The sequence below is a fragment of the Mobula hypostoma genome, chromosome 7, assembly GCF_963921235.1.
Source record: "Mobula hypostoma chromosome 7, sMobHyp1.1, whole genome shotgun sequence".
Lineage (NCBI taxonomy): Eukaryota > Metazoa > Chordata > Chondrichthyes > Myliobatiformes > Myliobatidae > Mobula > Mobula hypostoma.
The window spans coordinates 95,486,412-95,512,194 of NC_086103.1; the positions used below are offsets into that span (position 1 = coordinate 95,486,412).

The window sequence follows — 25,783 nt, forward strand, 5'->3', positions numbered from 1 at the left end:
TGAGAGGCCAGATATACTTTGTGTTTGTAAACACACACACAAGGATTGCTGTAATTATTTTTTCTCTGCACTTCATCAAAACCTTTACTTGCTCAAAAGCATTTCAAATATACTTTTCTGTGCGTGTTTGACCTTACAGAAAATCAGCATTCTGTAACATGAAATGAACGTAGAAGGAAATAAAAGCATCAGTGCAACTTTATGTTCTCTTCAGTTTAATTATTTGGAGAGAAGCAAAAAAATCACAGCCAAGACTGGAGTTGTAATAAATATTAAATCTAAACCATCAGTATGTGAACAAAATAACTAACAGTTTTGACAATGTACTTACAATTACGTTGATTATTGTATATTCTTAAAAAAAATACAGAAAATTACTTTCATCAGAACTGCCCCAACACACAAGGAGGGTATTCACATTCTCCTCGTTATTCAAACTGATACAGCTCTGAACAGAAACTTACCTTCTATTGTTATCTGACTTGTGCAGCAGCAAAACACTAAATCGTAGCCCTTAGTATCTGAAGAGAGTTTGGATTTTATACTGTGGCATTTAATGTTTTATATAATATCAGACTGACTTATGAAATACAAATTGTATTGCAAATTTTTAATATAAATCACTTATTCTCAATTTAGTAGCTTTTGAACCTAACAGACTTCTCAGGAACCAGGTTCGAAGGTTGAGAAATTCATTAAACAAATAATATTTGTCCTCTTACTTATAAAAGCAAACTTATAAAGAAATCCGTTGTACCATTTCACTTTTTCCAAGGGTGATCTCATGCATGTTATATTTGGAAACAAATTTCATAAACAATGAAATTGAGCATTAAGATCTATAACTGATACTCCAGAAATACACATCTCCAAATTAAAGAAGAGTATGTACACAGAAAAATTGATATAATACTGAAATGAGAGTGGAAATACATCTGGCAACAGTGCAGAATTATTTTTAATTGGAACTGCTAGTATTTTTCTAAAATACTGCATTAAAACGATATAGTTCATCCTGTTCCTGCAACCAGGCAATGCTAAACTATCAAGGATGCATTAACATTGCTGTGTAAGGACACACTTATTAACACCAGTAATCTTATACAGCTGTGCTGCATTAATAATCATCCATCAACAGTCAACAAAACTCTGACTGTTTTTGTTTCTAACAATTGCTGATTTTTTAATCAAAGTAATATATTCTATAAGCACATTTTAAGTGCAGTTCAAAATAATCCTGCACAGTATATTTACATCACAGAATTGATGACAAAAACTATCTCTATAAATTCAATGTACTTTTTAATTATATACATACTAATTTCTAATGCTGTTGGTTTATGGCAGTGTTGAAAGTTTGTCTATGAGATCATCAATTGTGTAAACTATTAATTTTAAATCATCTTTCTCAGCCATTTTATGCTGACCCTGCTTGCGAAGGATAAGGTCAACATCAGAACCAACAACACTTTCAGCTACTTGCAGTGAAATCTGCCAGGGAATATACCCATCCTCCATCCCATGAATAAGCCTCACAGGACAAGTGATTGGAATGGTGCTGTGCAACACACAGTGATTTTCAGCATCTTTAATAAATGAATAGGGAATCTTGTAAAATCCTGCTTCCTTTTGCTTGCTTGGCAAATACCATTCACCTTGTTCTTCTATTTCTTTCTTTGTCTACAGAAACATAAGCAATTTAGAGAGTGTTGTTAAAATATATTATCACAATAGATGTTTAAGGTCATGATAATCTCATCAGATAAAAGCTTATCACTTATCTAGCCATGTGGAGTACATAACAATCTTCAGGAAAGGAAATTTTTAATTGCTAATCCGAGCTGGAAACATTAAGCATCAATATGAAACACTGTCATATTCATCAAAATTATTTTGCCATGTCTATACATTTTAGAGCTACAACACTGTTACACCTGAACAGGGGCATATAATAGATTTCCAAGTCATATTGTCCTGATGAAATTCAATCTGAGCATCCAGTTTAAGATGGTGCCGGTGATGCTCTGCGACTACTTGCTGGTGGCAAATAAAAAGCAACTCAATACTTTATTAATCACACTTTTCTGGTAAATGATCACTGCATACAGACTGTAACTACCCTGTTGGAGCTGAGCTTTTGAACCAACTGTATGACCTGGCATTTTTGCAGAGTGAACTGAAGTCTCGAAGGTGCTGCATAGCTTTTCCAGGCTGAAATGAGGCAGTGGGGTCCGGCCCGGAGAGAGGGGAACGAGCCAATGTATGGCCATTGCTTGAGTGGACTTGGGAGGCAATTAGATGCAGCAGAACTGAGGTGAGACAAAGCTAACTTGAGGCACAGCCCAGGTCTGGGAGCAAGGAAAGACCTAAAGTTTGATTGATTTAAATGCATAGTATGGAGGTGGTGGGGCTTGGGACCGAGAGTGTATCGAAGTAGTAGAGTCCAGGTCCAAGAGCAAGGCACGACCCTAGGTTTGGACGATTTACGCACTGAGCCAGATTGAAAAGGTCAGGGTGTTGGGGCCGGAGGCAAGGGATGGGCCAGTTGAACTCGCTGCTCCACAAGGTTTATTCATCTCTGCGCTGAACTGAGAACGTGGCCTGCAACTAATGGGCATCTGAATCGGCTGCAGTGATGCCTGACTGTGGACTCAATTTTATGAACTTCAGTCCTGAATGATATTTGCTAATTTTTATCATTAGCATAATTTATTTTCTCTACACATTGGATGTTCGATGGTGTTCTTTTGTTTTAATGACACTTATTGAATTTTTTTGTTTTGTAGTTATCTATAAGGAGATGAATCTCAAGGTTGTATAAAGTATTCATACCTTCATATTAAATGAACTTTGAACCTTTGATATATTCTCAATGCTTCTGCTATCCATTGAAAGTGGGGTTCTGTTTTGGACATAGCAAACAGGTCAGAGATAATAAACTTGATTTTGATCCTGATCCAGTGTAGTGAAATATTTTGTTTTAACATGTGCAGTGAATCATATTGACAACAAACTAAATACTGTGGAGGCCTGTCCTTCTTTCCAAAGGCGATTTGATGGAATTATATGACAATTAAGAACACAGTCTATTTACCTCCAAAGGAAGCTGTCTGAAAGCAGTCACTAAATAGTCTGCCCCTGTAGCTATGCCAACAAGTGCAACTACTCTCTCCGGTCGTGCTATTGCAGCAAGGAGCATGAGCCATCCTCCCAAACTAGAACCCACCAGAATCTAAGAAAAAGCAAAATATTCAAAATTAATTGGTTTACCACTTGAAAGGAACAATAATTTGTTTTGCAGAAAGGAAAATACTGCACATCCTAGAAAATTGGAAAACAAAGAGAAAAGACCATAAGAAATAGGAGCAGAATTAGGCCATTCAGCCCATCAAGTCTGCTCTGCCATTCCATCATGGCTGATCCCGGATCCCACTCAAACCCATACACCTGCCTTCTCTCGATATCCTTTGATGCCCTGACTAATCAGGAAACGATCAACTTCTGCCTTAAATATACCGACAGATTTGGCCTCCACCGCTGTTTCTGGCAGAACATTCCATTACTACTCTCTGGCAAAAAACATTCCTCCTTGCCTCCGTTCTAAAGGGTTGCCCATCAATTTTGAGGCTGTGCCTTCCAGTTCTGGATACCACCAGCAGAGGAAACATCCTCTCCAGATCCACCCTATCTAGTCCTTTCAACATTTGGTAGGTTTCAATGAAATCCCCACGCATTATTCTAAACTCTAGTCAGTACATAAGAACATTAGAAATCGGAGCAGGAGTAGGCCATCTGGCCCATCAAGCCTGCCCCGCCATTCAATAAGATTATGGCTGATCTGGCCATGGATTCATCTCCACTGTCCTGCTCTTTCCCCTTAACCCTTAATTCACCTACTATGCAAAAATCTATCCAACCTTGTTTTAAAAATATTTACTGAGGTAACCTCCACTGCTTCATTGAGGACAGAATTCCACAGATTCACCACTCTCTGGGAACGGCAGTTCCTCCTCATCTCTGTCCTAAATCTACTCTCCCGAATCTTGAGGCTAAGTCCCCTAGTTCTAGTCTGACCTATCAGTGGAAACAACTTTCCTGCCTTTATCTTATCTATCCCTTTCATGATTTTGTATGTTTCTATAAGATCTTCTCCAATTCTTCTGAATTCCAGTGAGTACAATCCCAGGGGAATCAATCGCTCCTCATAGCCTAACCCTCTCATCTCTAGAGTATGGGCCCAAATCTGCCAAATGCTCCTCATGTTGACCCCTTCATTCAGAGAATCATCCTCGTGAACCTCCTCTGGATTCTTTCCCAATGACCACACCTTCTTTCTGAGAATTGTTGACAATACTCTAAATGTGGCCTGACTAGTGTCTTATGAAGACTCAGCATTATCTCCTTGCTTTTATATTCTATTCTCCTTGAAATAAATGCCAACATTGCATTTGCCTTTTTTACCACAGACTCAACCTGTAAAATAATCTTCTGGGAGTCTTGCATGAGAAGTCCCAAGTCCCTCTGCACCTCTGACGTTTGAACCTTCTCCCCACTTAGATAATAATCCACTTTTATATTCCTTAAAGGAAACCCTGTCTGACAAACATACTGCAATTTTTTGAGGATATTACAAGTAGGCTAAACAAGGGAGATGCAGTGGATGTTGTATATTTGGATTTTCAGAAGGCCTTTGACAAGGTGCTGCACATGAGGCTGCTAAAAAAGATAAGGGCCCATGGAATTATGGGAAAGTTACATACGTGGATAGAGCATTGGCTGACTGGCAGGAAACAGAGTGTGGGAATAAAGGAATCCTATTCTGGTTGGCTGCTGGTTACCAGTGGTGTTCCACAGGGGTCCATGTTGGGGCCACTTCTTTTTACTTTGTACATCAACGATTTGAATTATGGAATAGATGGCTTTGTGGCTAAGTTTGCTGATGATACAAAGATAGGTGGAGGGGCAGGTAGTGCTGAGGAAACAGAGAGTCTGCAGAGAGACTTGGATAGATTGGGAGAATGGGCAAAGAAGTGGCAAATGAAATACAATGTTGGCAAGTGTAGGGTTATGCACTTTGGCAGAAGAAATAAAAGTGCAGACTATTATTTAAATGAGGAGAGACTTCAAAGTTCTGAGATGCAACGGGACTTGGGAGTCCTCGTGCAGGATACCCTTAAGGTTAACCTTCAGGTTGAGTCGGTGGTGAAGAAGGCGAATGCAATGTTGGCATTCATTTCCAGAGGAATAGTGTATAGGAGCAGGGATGGGATGTTGAGGCTCTATAAGGCAGGGGTCCCCAAACTTTTTTGCACTGTGGACCGGTTTAATATTGACAATATTCTTGCGGACCAGCAGACCCGGGGGGAGCGGGGGCGGTAGGGATGCCAACGGACAAGAATAGCAGTCAAATACGTTGTGTTTACCTAGAGAAAGACTACAATCAACATGAAGCCTTGCACGGGCACCAGCTACACGCCTACCAATTTTTTTCTCTGCAAATCGGTTTTGTCCATTCTGTTTGGGGGCGGGGTGTTAATTACGACCGGAATATAGGTGATAGGTGGCTAATACACTCAATTTCATTTCTAAAAGGGTTTATCTAACGAATTTAATATTGAGCACACAGCATGAATATAGTGATAAGTCAATTATTGGGGAGGATGGGGAGCTTGAAGTAAGTGTTGAATGAACTTCCAGTAGAAGTGGCAGAACCAGGTTCGATATTATCATTTAAGGAAAAATTGGATAGGTATATGGACAGGAAAGGAATGGAGGGTTATGGGCTGAGTGCAGGTCGGTGGGACTAGGTGAGAGTAGCGTTCGGCACGGACTAGAAGGGCCGAGATGGCCTGTTTCCGTGCTGTAATTGTTATACGGTTATATAAATAGGTCAATAGCTTCATAACATTTTAAGTAACGTTTGGATATTAAACACACAGCACATATTTTCCCTGTATGAACATATAAAATCATTGCAACACACCAATATCGCTGAATCAATGGGAGCCCTGGGCTTGTTTTCCTGCAACAAGATGGTCCTATTGAAGGGTGATGGAAGACAGCGATACTCGAACGGGGTTCCTTATTTCCAGTCTATTTGCAATTTAGTTTTCGTTGCATTAATTGCAGAGGTATGTTGGAAATGGAAGCAACTTTTTCAATGCTTTCGTGGCCATCTTGATCTGGAATGCCCGCAGAGATGTTATGTCAAACATACTTTTCAGCCCGCCGTCATTTGCAAACTCGAGGAGTTGATCTCCTTCCTGCGCTGACATGGATGACGCGCGGGTAATGACCTCGCATGCGTTCAAGCTCCACACTGGGCGTGACAGGGAACGAGGAAAGGTGCGGCTGACTCGTATCGCCAAATCATATCGTTTCCTCGCGGCCCGATAGAGCGTGCTCTGCGGCCCAGTACCGGTCCGCGGCCCGGTGGTTGGGGACCACTGCTATAACGCACTGGTAAGACCTCACTTGGAGTACTGTGTGCGGTTTTGGGCTCCTTATTTAAGAAAGGATGTACTGATGTTGGAGATGGTTCAGAGAAGATTCACTAGAATGATTCCAGGAATGGGAGGGTTAACATATGAGAAACGTTTGACCACTCTTGGACTGTACTCCTTGGAGTTTAGGAGAATGAGGGGGTACCTCATAGAAATATTTCAAATGATGAAAGGCATGGACAGAGTGGATGTGGCAAAGTTGTTTTCCATGGTGGGGGAGTCTAGTATGAAAGGGCATGACTTAAGGATTGAAGGGTGCCCATTCAGAACAGAGATGCAAAGAAATATTTTCAGCTAGAGGGTGGTGAATCTGTGGAATTTGTTGCCACGGGTGGCAGTGGAGGTCAGGTCATTGGGTATATTTAAGGCAGAGATTGATAGGTATCTGAGTAGCCAGGGCATCAAAGGTTATGTTGGGAAGGCAGGGGAGTGGGACTAAATTGGAGAATGGATCAGCTCATGATAGAATGGCCGACTTCTGCTCCTCTGTCTTATGGTCTTAATTTCCTTTGTCAGCCACAGTTCCCTACCGCTCCCATTTGACAACTTCTTCCCCTGTGGGACATATCTAACCTGCGCCTTGAGAAGTATTCTCTGCAACTTCAGCTATCTCTGCTCTGCCATCATCCCCACCAGTATCCTCCTCCAATCCATCTGGGCAAGCTTCTCTCTCATGCCTCTGTAATTCCCTTTATTCCATTGCAATAATGACACATGTGAATTATGCTTCTCCCTCTCAAACTGCAGTTGAATTCAATCATATTGTGATCACAACCTCGAGGATTCCTTTATTTAAGCTCCCTGATAAAATCTGGGTTATTACACAACACCCAATCTAAGATAGCCTTTCCCCAAGCAGGCTCAAGCCAATTGTATGTAGTACCATCAATGGAGTTGGTGGAGCTCAGTTTGAAGACTTTTCATCTAAATGAGAAAAAGTTAGAAATTAAGAAGTCTTTATAGAGCTGGGAAGGGGGAAGAAAAGAGGAAGCAAATTGATTGTGTTATTAATCAGCAACAATAGAGATGAATTTGAGCCCTGTTTTTATAAAATAAACAACGACATTTATTAACCTCTACTCAAATAAAAAAATAGAACAGTAAACGAATGATTAACTTAAATGGATGTTAACAGCGTTATGCTTCTATAGTTATCAAGTGGTTGAACTTAAAGGCAATTCTCAACAGATCCCATTTAAGCACAGTCTTAAGGTGGTGGTTTAATAAGTCCATATGATTTATGAAATAACTGAGAGGAGAGACTTCCCGAACCTTGCGATGAAGAAAAGTCGAACCTGCTGATGCCAGTTCCAGCCGAGAAATATCTTTTCCGAAGTTATGACGCAGAATATGAGTTCTCAAAGTAACTGACCTTTCTGCCGGAAGTGGTCATCACACAATAACCAAACCGTGTAAGGGTTAACAAAACATGCGTGCTACGTACGGATGGTTCCAAGTGTCAGTCACACCCGCAAAGCACCGAATGCTGCTGGTTAACCCCAATCCCTCTGGGATTTGTTCGGATTCTTCACTCTAACTCTTTCTTCTTCTCCGATGGTGTACCTACCAACTGTGAGTTCCCACCAAAACGAACTATGCAAGAGGCAGTCTTCCCTCATATACCAGTTAGAACATGCCATCACGTGACATCACATCCACCCCACTGTCACAAGACAATTACATCATTCTAATGGCACAAGACCATTACATCATTCCACATAACCATATAATTACAGCACAGAAACAGGCCATCTTGCCCTTTCTAGTCCGTGCCGAACGCTTACTCTCACCTAGTCCCATCTACCTGCATTCAGCCCAGAGCTCTCCATTCTTTCCTGTCCATATACCTATCCAATTTTTTTTAATGACAACATCGAACCTGCCTCTACTACTTCTACTGAAAGCCCGTTCCACACAGCTCTGAGTAAAGAAGTTCCCCCTCATGTTACCCCTAAACTTTTGCCCCTTAACTCTCAACTCGTCTTGTTTGAATCTCCCCTACTCTCAATGGAAAAAGCCTATCCACGTTAACTCTATCTATCCCCCTCATAATATTAAATATCTCTGTCAAGTCCACCCTCAACCTTCTACGCTCCAAAGAATAAAGACCTAACTTGTTCAACCTTTCTCTGTAACTTAGGTGCTGAAAACCAGGTAACATTCCAGTAAATCTTCTCTGTACTCCCTCTATTTTGTTAACATCTTTCCTATAATTCGGTGACCAGAACTGTACACAATACTCCAAATTTGGCCTCACCAATGCCTTGTACAATTTCAACATTACAACCCAACTCCTATACTCAATGCTCTGATTTATAAAGGCCAGCATACCAAAAGCTTTCTTCACCACCCTATCCACATGAGATTTCACCTTCAGGGAGCTATGCACCATTATTCCTAGATCCCTCTGTTCTACTGTATTCCTCAATGCCCTACCATTTACCATGTATGTCCTATTTTGATTAGTCCTACCAAAATATAGCACCTCACACTTATCAGTATTAAACTGCATCTGCCATCTTTCAGCCTAAATCTCTCTGCAAGCTTTGAAAACCTACTTCATTATCCACAAAGCCAGCTATCTTAGTATCATCTGCATGCTTACTAATCCAATTTACCACCCCATCAACCAGATCATTAATATATATAACAAACCACATTGGACCGAGTACAGATCCCTGAGGTACACCACTAGTCACCAGCCTCCAATCTGACAAACAGTTATCCACCACTACTCTCTGGTGTCTCCCATCCAGCCACTGCTGAATCCATTTTACTACTTCAATATTAATACCTAACGATTGAACCTTCCTAACTAACCTTCCGTGTGGAACTTTGTCAAAGGCCTTACTGAAGTCCACATAGACAACATCCACCGCTTTATCCTCGTCAATTTTCCTAGTAACCTCTTCAAAAAATTCAGTAAGATTTGTCAAACATGACCTTCCACGTACAAATCCATGTTGACTGTTCCTGATCAGACCATCTATCCAGATAATTATATATACCATCTCTAAGAATACTTACCATTAATTTACCCACCAGTGACGTTAAACTTACAGGCCGATAATTGCTAGGTTTACTCTTAGAACCCTTTTTAAACAATGGAACCACATGAGCAATACGCCAATCCTCCGGCACCATCCCCGCTTCTAATGACATTTGAAATATTTGTGTCAGAGCCCCTGCTATTTCTACACTAACTTCCTTCAAGGTCCTAGGGAATATCCTGTCAGAACCCGGAGACTTATCCACTTTTATATTCCTTAAAAGCACCAGTACTTCCTCTTCTTTAATCACCACGGTTTCCATGGTAGCAGCAGAGATACTGAGGAGCAGATTGGGAGGCAGATTTTGGAAAGGTGCAAAAATAACAGGGTTGTTATCATGGGTGACTTTAACTTCACTAATATTGGTTAGCACCTGATTAGTTCCAAGCGTTTAGATGGGGCAGAGTTTGTTAAGTGTGTCCAGGAAGGATTCCTGTCATAGTATGTTGACAGACCGACAAGGGGGAATGCCATACAAGATCTAGTACTAGGTAACGAACCGGGTCAGGTCACAGATCTCTCAGTGGGTGAGCATCTGGGGGACAGTGACCACCACTCCCTGGCCTTTAGCATTATCATGGAAAAGGAGAGAATCAGAGAGGACAGGAAAATTTTTAATTGGGGAAGGGCAAATTATGAGGCTATAAGGCTAGAACTTGCGGGTGTGAATTGGGATGATGTTTTTGCAGGGAAATGTACTATGGTCAATGTTTGGAGATCTCTTGCAGGATGTTAGGGGTAAATTTGTCCCGGTGAGGAAGATAAAGAATGGTAGGGTGAAGGAACCATGGGTGACAAGTGAGGTGGAAAATCTAGTCAGGTGGAAGAAAGCAGCATACATGAGGTTTAGGAAGTAAGGATCAGATGGGTCTATTAAGAAATATAGGGAAGCAAGAAAGGAGCTTAAGAAGGAGCTGAGAAGAGCAAGAAGGGGGCATGAGAAGGCCTTGGTGAGTCGGGTAAAGGAAAACCCCAAGGCATTCTTCAATTATGTGAAAAACAAAAGGATGACAGGAGTGAAGGTAGGACCGATAAGAGATAAAGGTGGGAAGATGTGCCTGGAGGCTGTGGAAGTGAGCGAGGTCCTCAATGAATACTTCTCTTCGTTTTTCACCAATGAGAGGGAACTTGATGACAGTGAGGACAATATGAGTGAGGTTGATGCTCTGGAGCTTGTTGATATTAAGGGAGAAGAGGTGTTGGAGTTGTCAAAATACATTAGGACGGATAAGTCCCCGGGGCCTGACGGAATATTCCCAGGCTGCTCCACGAGGCGAGGGAAGACATTGCTGAGCCTCTGGCTAGGATCTTTATGTCCTCGTTGTCCACGGGACTGGTACCGGAGGATTGGAGGGAGGCGAATGTTGTCCCCTTGTTCAAAAAAGGTAGTAGGGATAGTCTGGGTAATTATAGACCAGTGAGCCTTACGTCTGTGGTGGGAAAGCTGTTGGAAAAGATTCTTAGAGATAGGATCTATGGGCATTTAGAGAATCATGGTCTGATCAGGGACAGTCAGCATGGCTTTGTGAAGGGCAGGTTGTGTCTAACAAGCCTGATATTCTTTGAGGAGGTGACCAGGAATATAGATGAGGGTAGTGTAGTGGACGTGATCTACATGGATTTTCGTAAGGCATTTGACAAGGTTCCACATGGTAGGCTTATTCAGAGCCAGAAGGCATGGAAGTTTGACCAGGTGGATTCAGAATTGGCTTGCCTGCAGAAGGCAGAGGGTCATGGTGCAGGGAGTACATTCAGATTGGAAGATTGTGACTAGTGGTGTCCCACAAGTATCTGTTTGGGACCTCTACTTTTCCTGATTTTTATTAACGACCTGGATGTGGGGGTAGAAGGGTGGGTTGGCAAGTTTGCAGATGACACAAAGGTTGGTGGTGTTGTAGATAGTGTAGAGGATTGTTGAAGATTGAAGAGAGACATAGGATGCAGAAGCGGGCTGAGAAGTGGCAGATGGAGTTCAACCTGGAGAAGTGTGAGGTGGTACACTTTGGAAGGACAAACTCCAAGGCAGAGTACAAAGTAAATGGCAGGACACTTGGTAGTGTGGAGGAGCAGAGGGATCTCGGGGTACATGTTCACAGATCCCTGAAAGTTGCCTCACAGGTGGATAGGGTAGTTAAGAAAGTTTATGGGGTGTTAGCTTTCATAAGTTGAGGGATAGAGTTTAAGAGTCACGATGTAATGATGCAGCTCTATAAAACTCTGGTTAGGCCACACTTGGAGTACTGTGTCCAGTTCTGGTCGCCTCACTATAGGAAGGATGTGGAAGCATTGGAAAGGGTACAAAGGAGATTTACCAGGATGCTGCCTGGTTTCGCGAGTATGGATTATGATCAGAGATTAAGGGAGCCAGGGCTTTACTCTTTGGAGAGAAGGAGGATGAGAGGAGACATGATAGAGGTGTACAACATATTAAGAGGAATAGATAGAGTGGACAGCCAGCGCCTCTTCCCCAGGGCACCACTGCTCAATACAAAAGGACATGGCTGTAAGGTAAGGGGTGGGAAGTTCAAGGGGGATATTAGAGGAAGGTTTTTTTTACTCAGAGAGTGGTTGGTGCGTGGAATGCACTGCCTGAGTCAGTGGTGGAGGCAGATACACTAGTGAAGTTTAAGAGACTACTAGACAGGTATATGGAGGAATTTAAGGTGGGGGGTTATATGGGAGGCAGGGTTTGAGGGCTGGCACAACATTGTGGGCCAAAGGGCCTGCACTATGCTGTACTATTCTATGTTCTATAATTACCCAATAGCATAAGACAATTACGTCATATTCACGTGATACTCACGGGATATGTAACAATTGTATGATTACCAAACCCTGACTATATCTTTCAACTCACTACTCTTCTATCACAGGCATTCCCTTTCCTTTACTTAACATTTTTCCTTTTTTCCCTTTGCAGCTAATTAAATGATCAGTGCAATTTTTGTGATCTCAGATAACAACAACCTGAGCTGGTAGAGTTTCCAACTTACTGTAATATCAAGTTACTGATGATTCTCAGGAACAGAACCCCCACATAATCCATGCAGTTGTCCTGTACTTAAAAAGAACAGTTTTCCTGCTCAAAGGAAGATAATTGGGAGTCATTTCTGTTGTTCAGCAGCAGTCAGGTCTTGGGGTGCATGACTGTATCAGGTGCCATTTCACTGGCTCTTCACTTAACCCTGAAACAAATGGACAGCGAAGATGCATACATCAGGATGCTCTTCATTGATATAGCTCTGCATTCAACATTATCATCCCTTCAAAACTAATCAATAAACTCTAAGACACAGACCTCAATACCTCCTTGATCCTCGATTTCCTCACCTGCAGACCTCAGACAGTTCAGATTGGCAACATCTCCTCCACAACCACCTACAGCACAGGTGCACACGGCTGTGTGCTTAGCCCCCCACTCTACTCGCTTTACACTCATGTCTGTGAGGCTAAGTACAGCTCCAGTGCCATATTTAAGTTTGCTGACAACACCACTGTTGTTGGCCACATCAAAGTTGGTGAAGGTGGGAAATTGAAAATCTGTCTGAATGGTGTCCCAATAATAACCTCTCACACAATATCAACAAAACCAAACAGCTGATTATTGACTACAGAAGGAGAAAACTAGACGTCCATGAGCCAGTGTTCGTTGGGGGATATGAGGTGGAGAGTGTCAGCAACTTTAAATTTCTTGGAGTTATTATTTCAGAGGATCTGTCCAGGGTCAACATATCAGTGCCATTACAAAGAAGGCACGGAAGCACCTCTACTTTCTTAGAAGTTTGCGAAGGTTCAGTGTGTCATCTCAAACTTTGACAAACTTCTATAGATGTGCGGTGGAGAGTATACTGACTGGTTGCACCATGTCCTGATATGGAAACACCAATGCCCTTCTTTTGTTTTGTAACTCCAAAAATTAAAACTAATCGCAAGAAAAACAAAGAAGCCTGGAGTGCATTAGTCTTACTTTCATATTTTAACTTCAAGCGAGGCGCGCACGTGTGACATGGTGGAATAATGACGTATGTCATTCACATACTTTTACATATAACCCACAATGTATTATGTAAAAAACAAAGACTGCTTGATCAAACAATATATTTATATTACTCAAAAATTAAATACACAGCACTCCTCCCTGCTTAGCTATAAACTCCATCTCAATATAGAATGCATCTCAACTATATAAATACTATGCTATATTATACAACTACTGTACAGACATCCATGGCATTGTAAATTTTAAATTGTCCCATTCAGGCCTAAAGATTTAATCATGGTGGAAGATTTCATACTGTTGTGGGAAAACATCATTCCTAACCAGGGAGGTCACTCTGCTGGTAGGTGAAACTTGCAGCTGTGAAGCAATCTCAGGTTCTGGGATCTTCCTCTGTGGTAGTTGTAGGTCTCTCTGGGACTACAGAAAGTGGTTCTGACGGATCCGAATGCCTTTCTTCTGCACTTGTGCATGGCAAGCTGTTTGATCTGCTGAACTATTCCAGGCCACCAAAGCTTCAATCAACACTTTTATTTTAACTGCACCTAGATGACCAACATGCAGCTCCTCCAACATATGAGCTCTCAGCTTGGATGATACAACAACTGTCAATCCCCACATAAGGCAAGCTCCATCAAGGGCAAGTTCACCTTGGCGTTCCTTCTCCAAGGGTAAATGGGACAATCTATCGGCATTTCCATGATTAGTCATCATCTTGAATTCTATCTTGTAATTGTGACCTCCAAAAGCCCATCTCGACATTTGTGCTGCTACTGTTTGTGGATTGAAAGTGGACATTAGCGGTTGATTATCAGTAATGAAGGTAAACTCTCTCTCTCTCTCATACAAGTACTGCTGGAAACCTTTTACATCTCACACCAGCCTCAAGGCCTCTCTGTCAATCTGTGCATAATTTTTCTCTGCAGCAGTAAGGGAATGTGATGCAAAGGCTATAGGGCATTTGCTTCCATTACTCATAACATGACAACACCTATACCATAAAGGGAGGCATCATAGACAAGCTTCACTGCACAATGTGGATCATAATTGTGTGAGTACAGTGTCTGACATTACCATTTCCTTCGTCTTCTGAAAAGCCAGCTTACCTTGATTTGTCCATTGCCATTTCTTCCCTATCTGTAATAATGAGTTCAAAAGGTGCAGTACAGTAGCCAGGATTGGCAGGAAACTATTATACTAGTTAACAAATCTTAAAAAGGCAGCAACTGTGACACATCCTTTGGCATTGGGGCATCTAACACTGATTAAATTTTCTCAGCACACTTGTGTAATTCTTGTGTGTCAATAGTGTGACCACTGTAAGTGATGCTTGTTTTTAAAAAATCACACTTGTTGCAATGTGCTCTGAGGCCATAATCTTCTATTCTTTTTAACACTGTCCTGAGATTTTGAAGAAGTTCCTTGTCATCCAGGTAACACTGAGTGCCTGGACAACTTTGCAGCAGCTGGTCCATAGCTTTCTGCCAGAGTGCAGCTGCAGACGCCACTCCCATTATAGCAATAAAGCCCTTTCTGTTCATGGTGAGGAACTCTTCCAGGTCCATCTGTAGATAGGCCTCAGCTAAGTCCACTTTGCTGAAGTGTTTTCCTCCAGAAAGGTTTGCAAAGATATCATCCACTATCCTGGGTATTGATCTTACAGTGCTGGGTTGATGGTGACCTTAAAATCACCAGAGATCCTGACAGACCCATTGTTCTTTGCTACTGGGACCACTGCTGTAATAAAACAGAAATAAAAAAATTATAAGGAAGAGTTCATGGGTTCAATGTCTACTTAGAAATCAGATGGCAGACGGGAGGAAGCTGTTCCTGAATCACTGAGTTTGTGCCTTCAGGCTTCTGTACCTCCTTCCTAACTGTACCAGTGTGAAGAGAGTATGTCCTGGGTTGTGGGGACCCTTAATGATGGACAACACCTTCCTAAAGCACCGCTCCTTGAAGATGTCTTGAATACTATGGAGGCTCGTATCCATGATGGTGCTGACTAATTTTACAAGTTTCTGCAACTTACTGCGATCTTGTGCAGTAGCCCCCACCCCCCATACCAGATGGTAATGCAGCCAGTCAGAATGCTCTCCATGGTACATTTGTAGAAGTTTTCAAGTGTTTTAGTTGACAAACCAAATCTCCTCCTAATGAAATATAGCCGCTATCTTGCCTTCTTTATAGATGCATCAATATGTTGTGTCTGGGTTAGGTTCTCAGAGATATTGACACCCAGGAACTTGAAATTGCTCACTCTCTCCACTTCAGATCCCTCTATGAGGACTGGTTTGTGTTCCCTCATCTTACCCTTTTGGAAGTCCACGATCAGCTCTTTGGTCTTGCTGACGTTGAGAGCAGATTGTTACTGTGACACCACTCAACTAACTGGTATATCTCGCTCCTCAACACCTTTTTGTCACCATCTGAAATTCTGCCAACAACGGATGTATCATCAGCAAATTTATAAATGATATTTGAGCTGTGCCTAGCCACACAGTCAAGGATGTAGAGAGTATAGAGATGCAGTGAGCTAAGCACACATCCCTGCGGAGCACCAGTGTTGATTGTCAGAGCGATGAGATGTTATTTACAATCCACACAGATTGTAGTCTTCTGGTCAGGAAGTCGAGGATCCAGTTGCAGAAGGAGTACTGAAAGAATAATGGTGTTTAATGCTGAGCTATAGTCAACGAACAGCATCCTGACATAGGTATCTGCACTATCCAGGCCAAGGCTGTGTGGAGAACCATTGAGATCACGCCTGTTATAGACCTATTGTGATGATAGGCAAATTGTATTAGGTCCAGATCCTTCCTGAGACAGGTGTTAATCCTACCCGAGACAGGTGTTAATCCTACCCATGCCCAATCTCTCAAAGCATTTCGTCACCGGAGGTGTGAGTACGACTGGATGATAGTCATTGAGGCATATCACACTGCTATTCTTGGGCACTGGTATAATTGTTGCCCTTTTGAAGCAGGTGGGAACTTCTGATTGTAGCATTGAGAGACTGCAACTCCAAAACACAAAACTAATTGAAAGAAAAACAAGGGAGAATGTGTGCCTTAGTTTTGTTTTTCACTTTAAGTGAGGTATGCACATATGACACAGTGGTGTGATGATGTATGCCATTTACGTATATTTACACATAATCTGTAATGCATTATCGAAACAACAAAGAATGCTTAATCAAACAATATATTTGCAATATTACTCCAATATTACATAAGTATTAAACACACAACACCCTTGAATGGAAAACCCTACAAAAAGTAATGGATATAGTCCAGTCCATCACAGTGAAAGCCCTCCCTGTCATTAAGCACATCTACAAGGAGGGCTGTCACCAGAAATCAGTAACCATCATCAAGGACTTGCACTGTCCAGGCCCTGCTCTCTTCTCCCCGCCGTTATTAGGAAGGAGGTACAGGAGTCTCAGTACTCACACTGTATCTTAACCTTCTGGATATGCCCACCACGCAATACCTTGTCAAATGCCTTACTGAAGTCTATATAGCCAACATCTACCACACTAACCATTTTCTTACTAAATTTCTTCTCAAAAATCTCAAAATAGCAAGGCCAGAGTTACTCTGCACAAAGCAATGCTAATTGTCTCTAATCAGCCTTTGCTTTTCCAAATATTTATCAGTTCTATCCTTTAGTAGGTAGTTACTCCTGTAATGCCGTGGTTCATATTTCTTTACTGTTATGCTGTTCTGTATTTGATCTGGTGCTGTTCTCTGCAAGCTGCTTGTTTGGGTTACTGTTGAAGATAAGAGATAGGAGAATTGTGTGCCATCCAATTAGGATGGTCGTATTAAGGGGAGGTTTCTCTGGTGAGGGACACTAAGGTTGGGCTTGGGGCTTTTGTTAAGCAGATGAAGAGAGATGAAGGAGACGCTGGAGAGAAGAGGTCGTAGGAGTCGACCTGGAGCAAGGCCGTGATTCGACAGAGCCTGGGGTAAGATCGAAGGAGATCGGCAAAGAGGAAACCGTGAGCTCCAACTTGTGTACATTAGACTGTTTCATTAAAATGGGCCCTTTTCTTTTTTTGTTCTTTCTTTACTAACCTTTTAGTCAAATTAAGAATTATAAAGCTAAATCTTTTAATTGTATGCAGTGTACTGTCTGTTATTTCATGGCACTGATTTGTAACAGGGGTTTTTGGGGTGGGCTCACGCCTCAATCTCCCACGTTTGGCGGGGCTGGGGATTGTCCTCCCTAGACTTACACAGCCGGGGGGCGTCATGTGATGACGTGGGATTGAGACGTGTAAATCCAGCTCTCCCGCAACAAATCAGTAAAGTACCGTTTAAACAAAACAAAGTTAATAAATATTTTCTGAAAACTATTTATAAACTTTGTAAGACTACTTTACGATATGCCTCCTAAACCGCAACAAAAGAAGTCTGCTGTTGCGAAGCAGCCGCGAGAGGGGAAGAAAAAAGGGCCTACTGCAACGATGGAGCCTCGGACTCAGGTTGGATCTCCTTCGGTAGAACAGGAAGCAATGGCGGTGGTAACGGGTTCTTCGAAGGCGGCACTGGAAATGCGCATGCGCAAATCGACACAACGCGAACTACAAGAACCGACAGCCACTGCAATTGAAAATGACTCAGAGTCAGAATTGGATTCTGCAGAGAACACAGATGAAGAAGAGGAGGAAGAATTGGAAGCGATTGGAAGTAAAGGAGATGATAGAGACATAAGAGAGGCTATATTACAATTAACGGCTGAACTAAGAAAAGTAAGAGAAGAGCTTAGAGATACGAAGATGTGCTATAATAAAGTTATGGAAAGACAGGACAAAATGGATAAGAAGCTTCAAAAGATGGAAAGAGCAATGGGGCATATGAATGATACAGTGGAAAAAACAGAAAATGATTTGCTTGTCTGGAACTCGGAAAGAAATTGACTCTTGGAGAAAGTGGACATGTTGGAAAATTTCAGTAGACGTAATAATATTAAAATTGTTGGTCTTAAAGAAGGTACGGAGGGAGAAAAACCAATAGAATTTTTTCAAAAATGGATCCCGGATGTTTTGCAAATGGAAGAGGAGGTTCGACCAATTGAAATTGAGCGGGCACATAGAGCTCTAAGACCAAAACTAAAAGATGACCAATATCCACGATCGATTTTAATAAAATTCTTAAGATTTCAAGACAAGGAAAGGATTCTACAGGCAGCTGCTCGAGCTGCCAAGGATAGAAAAGGGCCATTGATAATTAAAGGGAACAAAGTTTTTTTCTACCCTGATATAAGTTATGAACTTTTGAAGAGAAGGAAGAAATTTAATCCAGTAAAAAAAACCCTATGGGATCATGGTTATCAATTTATACTGCGTTATCCTGCAACCTTGAAGATTTTTTTGCCTGGTGGAGAAAAAAGATTTTTTGATGACTACCAGAAAGCAGAGCAGTTTGTGCGAGATTCTCTGAATATTCACCAGATACAAGAACAAATCCAGGGGAGCGAGATAGATTGAAGATGAAGATTGGGTTAAAGAATGGACTTGTTGGATTTTTGAAGCTGGATGAATGTATAAATATATCATTAATTATCCGAGGGGGGTAAGAAAGGTTAAAACTGGAGGAATATTAGTTGAGAATAGTAACATTAATTTTGCCTATATATATATAATTTTTTTTGTTGCGGGGGAGCTGGAAGAAGCACTGATCGATTGCTACGCTAATCATGTGTGCAAGCGTGGCTTTTGCCACGACCCGTAAAATGGAGGGGGGTAGTGTTGTGTATCTTTTCATTCACAACATTAGTGGGGGGGGGGCGTATTTTGTTTTTTCTTTTTTTGTATTCTTTCTATCTTTTCTTTTCTTTTTGCCTGGAAGGTTGGGAGGGAAACACATAGCAACATGGTGAAGTTTGAAGAGATTCCCCAAGGAACTATGAGAGTTGAGAAGATAAGTAATGTTTTAGATTGGAGTAACTTTGTTAAGAATAATGACTAATTTATTGAATTTTTTGAGTTTTAATGTTAATGGGCTTAATGGACCAGTGAAAAGAAAAAGAATCTTAATACATATTAAAAAAATGAAGATAGATTTAGCTTTTTTACAGGAAACGCACCTAACAGAAACAGAACATCAGAAACTAAAGAGAGATTGGGTGGGAAGTGTTGTTGCGGCTTCATTTAATTCAAAAGCGAGGGGAGTAGCAATTTTGACCAATTAGAATACAAAATGTAATAACTGACTCTGCGGGGAGATATGTGATTATACATTGTCAACTTTTTTCTGAATTATGGACTTTTATGAATATTTATGCACCAAAAGAAAATGATGCAAAATTCATACAAGAAGCTTTTCTGAATTTGGCGGATGCACATGAAAAAATATTAATTGGAGGAGACTTTAATTTTTGCTTAGACCCAGTCTTAGATAGATCAACCAAAGCTGTTATAAAATCGAAGGTAGTAAATTTAACTTTATCATTGATGAAGGATTTAAATTTGATTGATATATGGAGAAGAATCAATCCTAAAGAAAGAGACTATTCGTTCTACTCCCATAGACATAAAACTTACTCAAGGATAGATTTGTTTCTATTATCAATGCATATTCAACACAGAGTGAAAAATATGGAATATAAAGCAAGAATATTATCAGATCATTCCCCTTTATTAATGACAATAATAATGGCTGATAAGGAAAAAGTGGCTTATAGATGGAGATTTAATTCAACATTATTAAAACGTCAAGATTTCTGTGATTTTATGAAAAAGCAGATTCAATTTTTTTTGGATACAAATTTTCATTCAGTGGATGATAAATTTATATTATGGGATGTGATGAAAGCATATCTTAGGGGCCAGATAATAAGTTATACGTCTAAAATTAAGAAAGAATATATGGCAGAACTAGATCAATTGGAAAAAGAGATTACAAAAATAGAAAAAGAATCTCAAAGATATATGTCAGAAGAAAAACGAAGACAACTTGTTAATAAGAAGTTACAATATAATACGCTTCAGACATATAGGACGTAAAAAGCAATTATAAGAACTAAACAAAGGTATTATGAATTAGGTGAGAGAGCACATAAAATTCTTGCCTGGCAGTTGAAAACAGAACAAGCTTCCAAAACAATAAATGCAATTAGAACAAGGGCAAATAAAATATCTTATAAACCTCTTGAAATAAATGAAACTTTTAAAAATTTCTATTCTGAATTATATCAATCAGAATCCCAAAATGATGTTAATGAGATAGAAAGGTTTTTATCACAAATTTCTCTTCCAAAATTGAATTTGGAAGAACAGAAGGGATTAGATATGCCTTTTACATTAAAAGAAGTTGAAGAAGCTTTAGGATCACTGCAAAGTAATAAATCTCCAGGAGAAGATGGTTTTCCACCTGAATTTTATAAAAAATTTAAAGATTTATTATTTCCTCTTTTTATGGAACTAATACGTCAAGCAGAAAAAATACATAAACTTCCAGAATCTTTTTCAACAGCGATTGTAATAGTATTGCCAAAAAAAGAGAGACCCTATGAAACCAACATCATACAGGCCTATTTTTTTATTGAATACGGATTATAAAATAATAGCAAAAATTTTATCGAATAGATTATCTAAATATTTACCAAAATTAATACATATGGATCAAACAGGATTTATTAAAAATAGACAATTGGCAGATAATGTAACCCGGCTACTCAGTATAATTCATTTGGCACAAAAAAGGGATGAGAAGAGTATACAGAAACATAGAAAATAGGTGCAGGAGTAGGCCATTCGGCCCTTCGAGCCTGCACCGCCATTTATTATGATCATGGCTGATCATCCAACTCAGAACCCCGCCCCAGCCTTCCCTCCATACCCTCTGACCCCTGCAGCTACAAGGGCCATATCTAACTCCCTCTTAAATATAGCCAATGAACTGGCCTCAACTGTTTCCTGTGGCAGAGAATTCCACAGATTCACCACTCTCTGTGTGAAGAAGTTTTTCCTAATCTCGGTCCTAAAAGGCTTCCCCTCTATCCTCAAACTGTGGCCCCTCGTTCTGGACTTCCCCAACATCGGGAACAATCTTCCTGCATCTAGCCTGTCCAATCCCTTTAGGATTTTATACGTTTCAATCAGATCCCCCCTCAATCTTCTAAATTCCAACGAGTACAAGCCCAGTTCATCCAGTCTTTCTTCATATGAAAGCCCTGCCATCCCAGGAATCAATCTGGTGAACCTTCTTTGTACTCCCTCTATGGCAAGGATGTCTTTCCTCAGATTAGGGGACCAAAGCTGTACACAATACTCCAGGTGTGGTCTCACCAAGGCCTTGTACAACCGCAGTAGTACCTCCCTGCTCCTGTACTCGAATCCTCTTGCTATAAATGCCAGCATACCATTCGCCTTTTTCATCGCCTGCTGTACCTGCATGCTCACTTTCAATGACTGGTGTATAATGACACCCAGGTCTCTTTGCACCTCCCTTTTTCCTAATCGACCACCATTCAGATAATAATCTGTTTTCCTATTTTTGCCACCAAAGTGGATAACTTCACACTTATCCACATTAAATTGCATCTGCCATGAATTTGCCCACTCACCCAACCTATCCAAGTCACCCTGCATCCTCTCAGCATCCTCCTCACAGCTAACACTGCCACCCAGCTTCGTGTCATCCGCAAACTTGGAGATGCTGCATTCAATTTCCTCATTCAAGTCATTAATATATATTGTAAACAACTGGGGTCCCAGCACTGAGCCTTGCAGTACCCCACAAGTCACCGCCTGCCATTCTGAAAAGGTCCCGTTTATTCCCACTCTTTGCTTCCTGTCTGCTAACCAATTCTCCACCCACACCAATACCTTACCCCCAATACCGTGTGCTTTAAGTTTGCACACTAATCTCCTGTGTGGGACCTTGTCAAAAGCCTTTTGAAAATCCAAATATACCACATCCACTGGTTCTCCCCTATCCACTCTACTGGTTACATCCTCAAAAAATTCTATGAGATTCGTCAGACATGATTTTCCTTTCACAAATCCATGCTGACTTTGTCCGATGATTTCACCGCTTTCCAAATGTGCTGTTATCACATCCTTGATAACTGACTCCAGCAGTTTCCCCACCACCGACGTTAGGCTAACCGGTCTATAATTCCCCGGTTTCTCTCTCCCTCCTTTTTTAAAAAGTGGGGTTACATTAGCCACCCTCCAATCCTCAGGAACTGTCCAGAATCTAACGAGTTTTGAAAAATTATCACTAATGCATCCACTATTTCTTGGGCTACTTCCTTAAGCACTCTAGGATGCAGACCATCTGGCCCTGGGGATTTATCTGCCTTCAATCCCTTCAATTTACCTAACACCACTTCCCTACTAACATGTATTTCGCTCAGTTCCTCCATCTCACTGGACCCTCTGTCCCCTACTATTTCTGGAAGATTATTTATGTCCTCCTTAGTGAAGACAGAACCAAAGTAATTATTCAATGGTCTGCCATGTCCTTGCTCCCCATAATCAATTCACCTGTTTCTGTCTGTAGGGGACCTACATTTGTCTTTACCAGTCTTTTCCTTTTTACATATCTATAAAAGCTTTTACAGTCTGTTTTTATGTTCCCTGCCAGTTTTCTCTCATAATCTTTTTTCCCCTTCCTAATTAAGCCCTTTGTCCTCCTCTGCTGAACTCTGAATTTCTCCCAGTCCTCAGGTGAGCCACTTTCTCTGGCTAATTTGTATGCTTCTTCTTTGGAATTGATACTATCCCTAATTTCTCGTCAGCCACGGGTGCACTACCTTCCTTGATTTATTCTTTTGCCAAACTGGGATGAACAATTGTTGTAGTTCATCCATGCAACCTTTAAATGCTTGCCATTGTATATCCACCGTCAATCCTTTAAGTGTCATTTGCCAGTCTATCCTAGCTAATTCACGTCTCATACCTTCAAAGTTACCCCTCTTTAAGTTCAGAACCTTTGTTTCTGAATTAACTATGTCACTCTCCATCTTAATGAAGAATTCCACCATATTATGGTCACTCTTACCCAAGGGGCCTCTCACGACAAGATCGCTAATTAACCCTTCCTCATTGCTCAAAACCCAGTCCAGAATAGCCTGCTCTCTAGTTGGTTCCTCGACATGTTGGTTCAAAAAACCATCCCGCATACATTCCAAGAAATCCTCTTATTGCACACATTTCTAATTTCCTGTTTAATACCATCTCCGACCTCACTACTACTGTTAGGTGGCCTGTACACAACTCCCACCAGCGTCTTCTGCCCCTTAATGTTACGCAGCTCTACCCATATCGATTCCACATCTTCCCGGCTTATGCCCTTCCTTTCTATTGCGTTAATCTCTTCTTTAACCAGCAACGCCACGCCACCTCCCCTTCCTTCACGTCTATCCCTCCTGAATATTGAATATCCCTGAACGTTGAGCTCCCATCCCTGGTCACCCTGGAGCCATGTCTCTGTGATCCCAACTATATCATAATCATTAATAACAATCTGCACTTTCAATTCATCCACCTTATTACGAATGCTCCTTGCATTGACACACAAAGCCTTCAGGCGCTCTTTTACAACTCTCTGCCCTTATACAATTATGTTGAAAAGTGGCCCTTTTTAATGCTTGCCCTGGATTTGTCGGCCTGCCACTTTTACTTTTCTCCTTTGTACTTTTTGCTTCTATGCTCACTTTACACCCCTCTGTCTCTCTGCACTGGTTCCCATCCCCCTGTTGTGAACTAACCTCCTCACGCCTAGCCTCTTTAATTTGATTCCCACCCCCCAACCATTCTAGTTTAAAGTCACCTCAGTAGCCCCCGCTAATCTCCCTGCCAGGATATTGGTCCCCCTAGAATTCAAGTGTAACCCGTTCTTTTTGTACAGGTCACGCCTGCGCCAAAAGAGGTCCCAATGATCCAAAAACTTGAATCCCTGCCCCCTGCTCCAATCCCTCAGCCACACATTTATCCTCCACCTCATCGCATTCCTACTCTCACTGTCGCGTGGCACAGGCAGTAATCCCGAGATTACTACCTTTGCGGTCCTTTTTCTCAACTCCCTTCCTAGCTCCCTATATTCTCCTTTCAGGACCTCATCCCTTTTCCTACCTATGTCATTGGTACCTATATGTACCACGACCTCTGGCTCCTCACCCTCCCACATATAGTAGTAGCTTTGGATGCAGAAAAAGCATTTGATAGATTAGAATGGGATTTTTTATTTAAAGTATTAGAAAAATATGGGTTAGGAACATCTTTTATAAATTGGATTAAAACTTTAAATTCTAACCCTAAAGCTAAAGTAGTGACAAATTCTCAAATTTCAACACCATTCCAGTTAAAAAGGTCAACTAGACAAGGTTGTCCATTATCACCTGCTTTATTTGTACTGCGATAGAGCCATTAGCAGAACTAATTAGAATTGATCCAGATATTATGGGTTTTAGAGTTAATCAGGAGGAATATAAAATTAATCTTTTTGCCGATGATGTTTTGATCTATTTAACAAACCCACAACATTCGTTACATAAACTATCTTCTAGATTGGATGAATATGGGAAGGTATCAGGTTACAAAATAAATTGGGATAAAAGTGAAATTTTACCTCTTACTGAAGGAGACTATAGTCAATGTCGATTAGTAACCCAATTTAGATGGCCGGTAAATGGTATAAAGTATTTAGGTATAAGACTTGATAATGATGTAAAGAATTTATATAAATTTAATTATTTACCACTGTTGAAAAAAATTCAAGAAGATTTTGACAGATGGATGATACTGCCAATAACATTAGTTGGTAGAGTCAATGTTGTAAAAATGAATATATTTCCTAGATTACAGTATTTGTTTCAAACATTACCAATACAATTGCCACAGAAATTTTTTCAAGAGTTAAATAAATGTGTGAGAAAATTTCTTTGGAAAGGTAAAATGTCAAGAATATCATTGGAAAAATTGACATGTAAATTTAGGTTAGGAGGGTTACAACTTCCAAACTTTAAAAACTATTATAAAGCAAATCAACTTAGATTTATTGCATCTTTCTCCGATGATCAAAAGCCAGCATGGATTAAAATAGAACTAGATAAGATAGGAGAAAATAGACCTGAAGATTTTATATATAAATGGGAATCTAAATGGATACGGGAAAAGAAAGAATCTCCTCTATTAACACATTTGATTGATTTATGGAATAAGATAAATGATGATAATGAAACACAGAAATCTCTATTAGCAAGGAGACCTTTGTTTC

General features: G+C 40.8%; 1 protein-coding gene across 4 annotated transcripts in view; it reads right to left on the reverse strand.

Moving 5' to 3' along the window:
- Positions 1–214: 214 nt before the first annotated feature.
- Positions 215–25,783, reverse strand: part of LOC134349433 (palmitoyl-protein thioesterase ABHD10, mitochondrial-like) — a 51,490-nt gene continuing 25,921 nt past the window's right edge. The window contains exons 4-5 of one of the 4 annotated variants that reach the window (XM_063053724.1): positions 3,095–3,232; positions 215–1,680 (exon numbers count right to left, since the gene is read on the reverse strand). In XM_063053724.1, the coding sequence (XP_062909794.1) occupies positions 1,339–1,680; positions 3,095–3,232 (480 nt within the window). In that variant the 3' untranslated portion in view covers positions 215–1,338. Of the gene's footprint in view, positions 1,681–3,094; positions 3,233–11,843; positions 12,739–13,553; positions 15,288–18,014; positions 18,158–25,783 lie in introns of those variants that run through there. The other 3 variants (XM_063053727.1, XM_063053726.1, XM_063053725.1) reach the window with 3 other exon arrangements.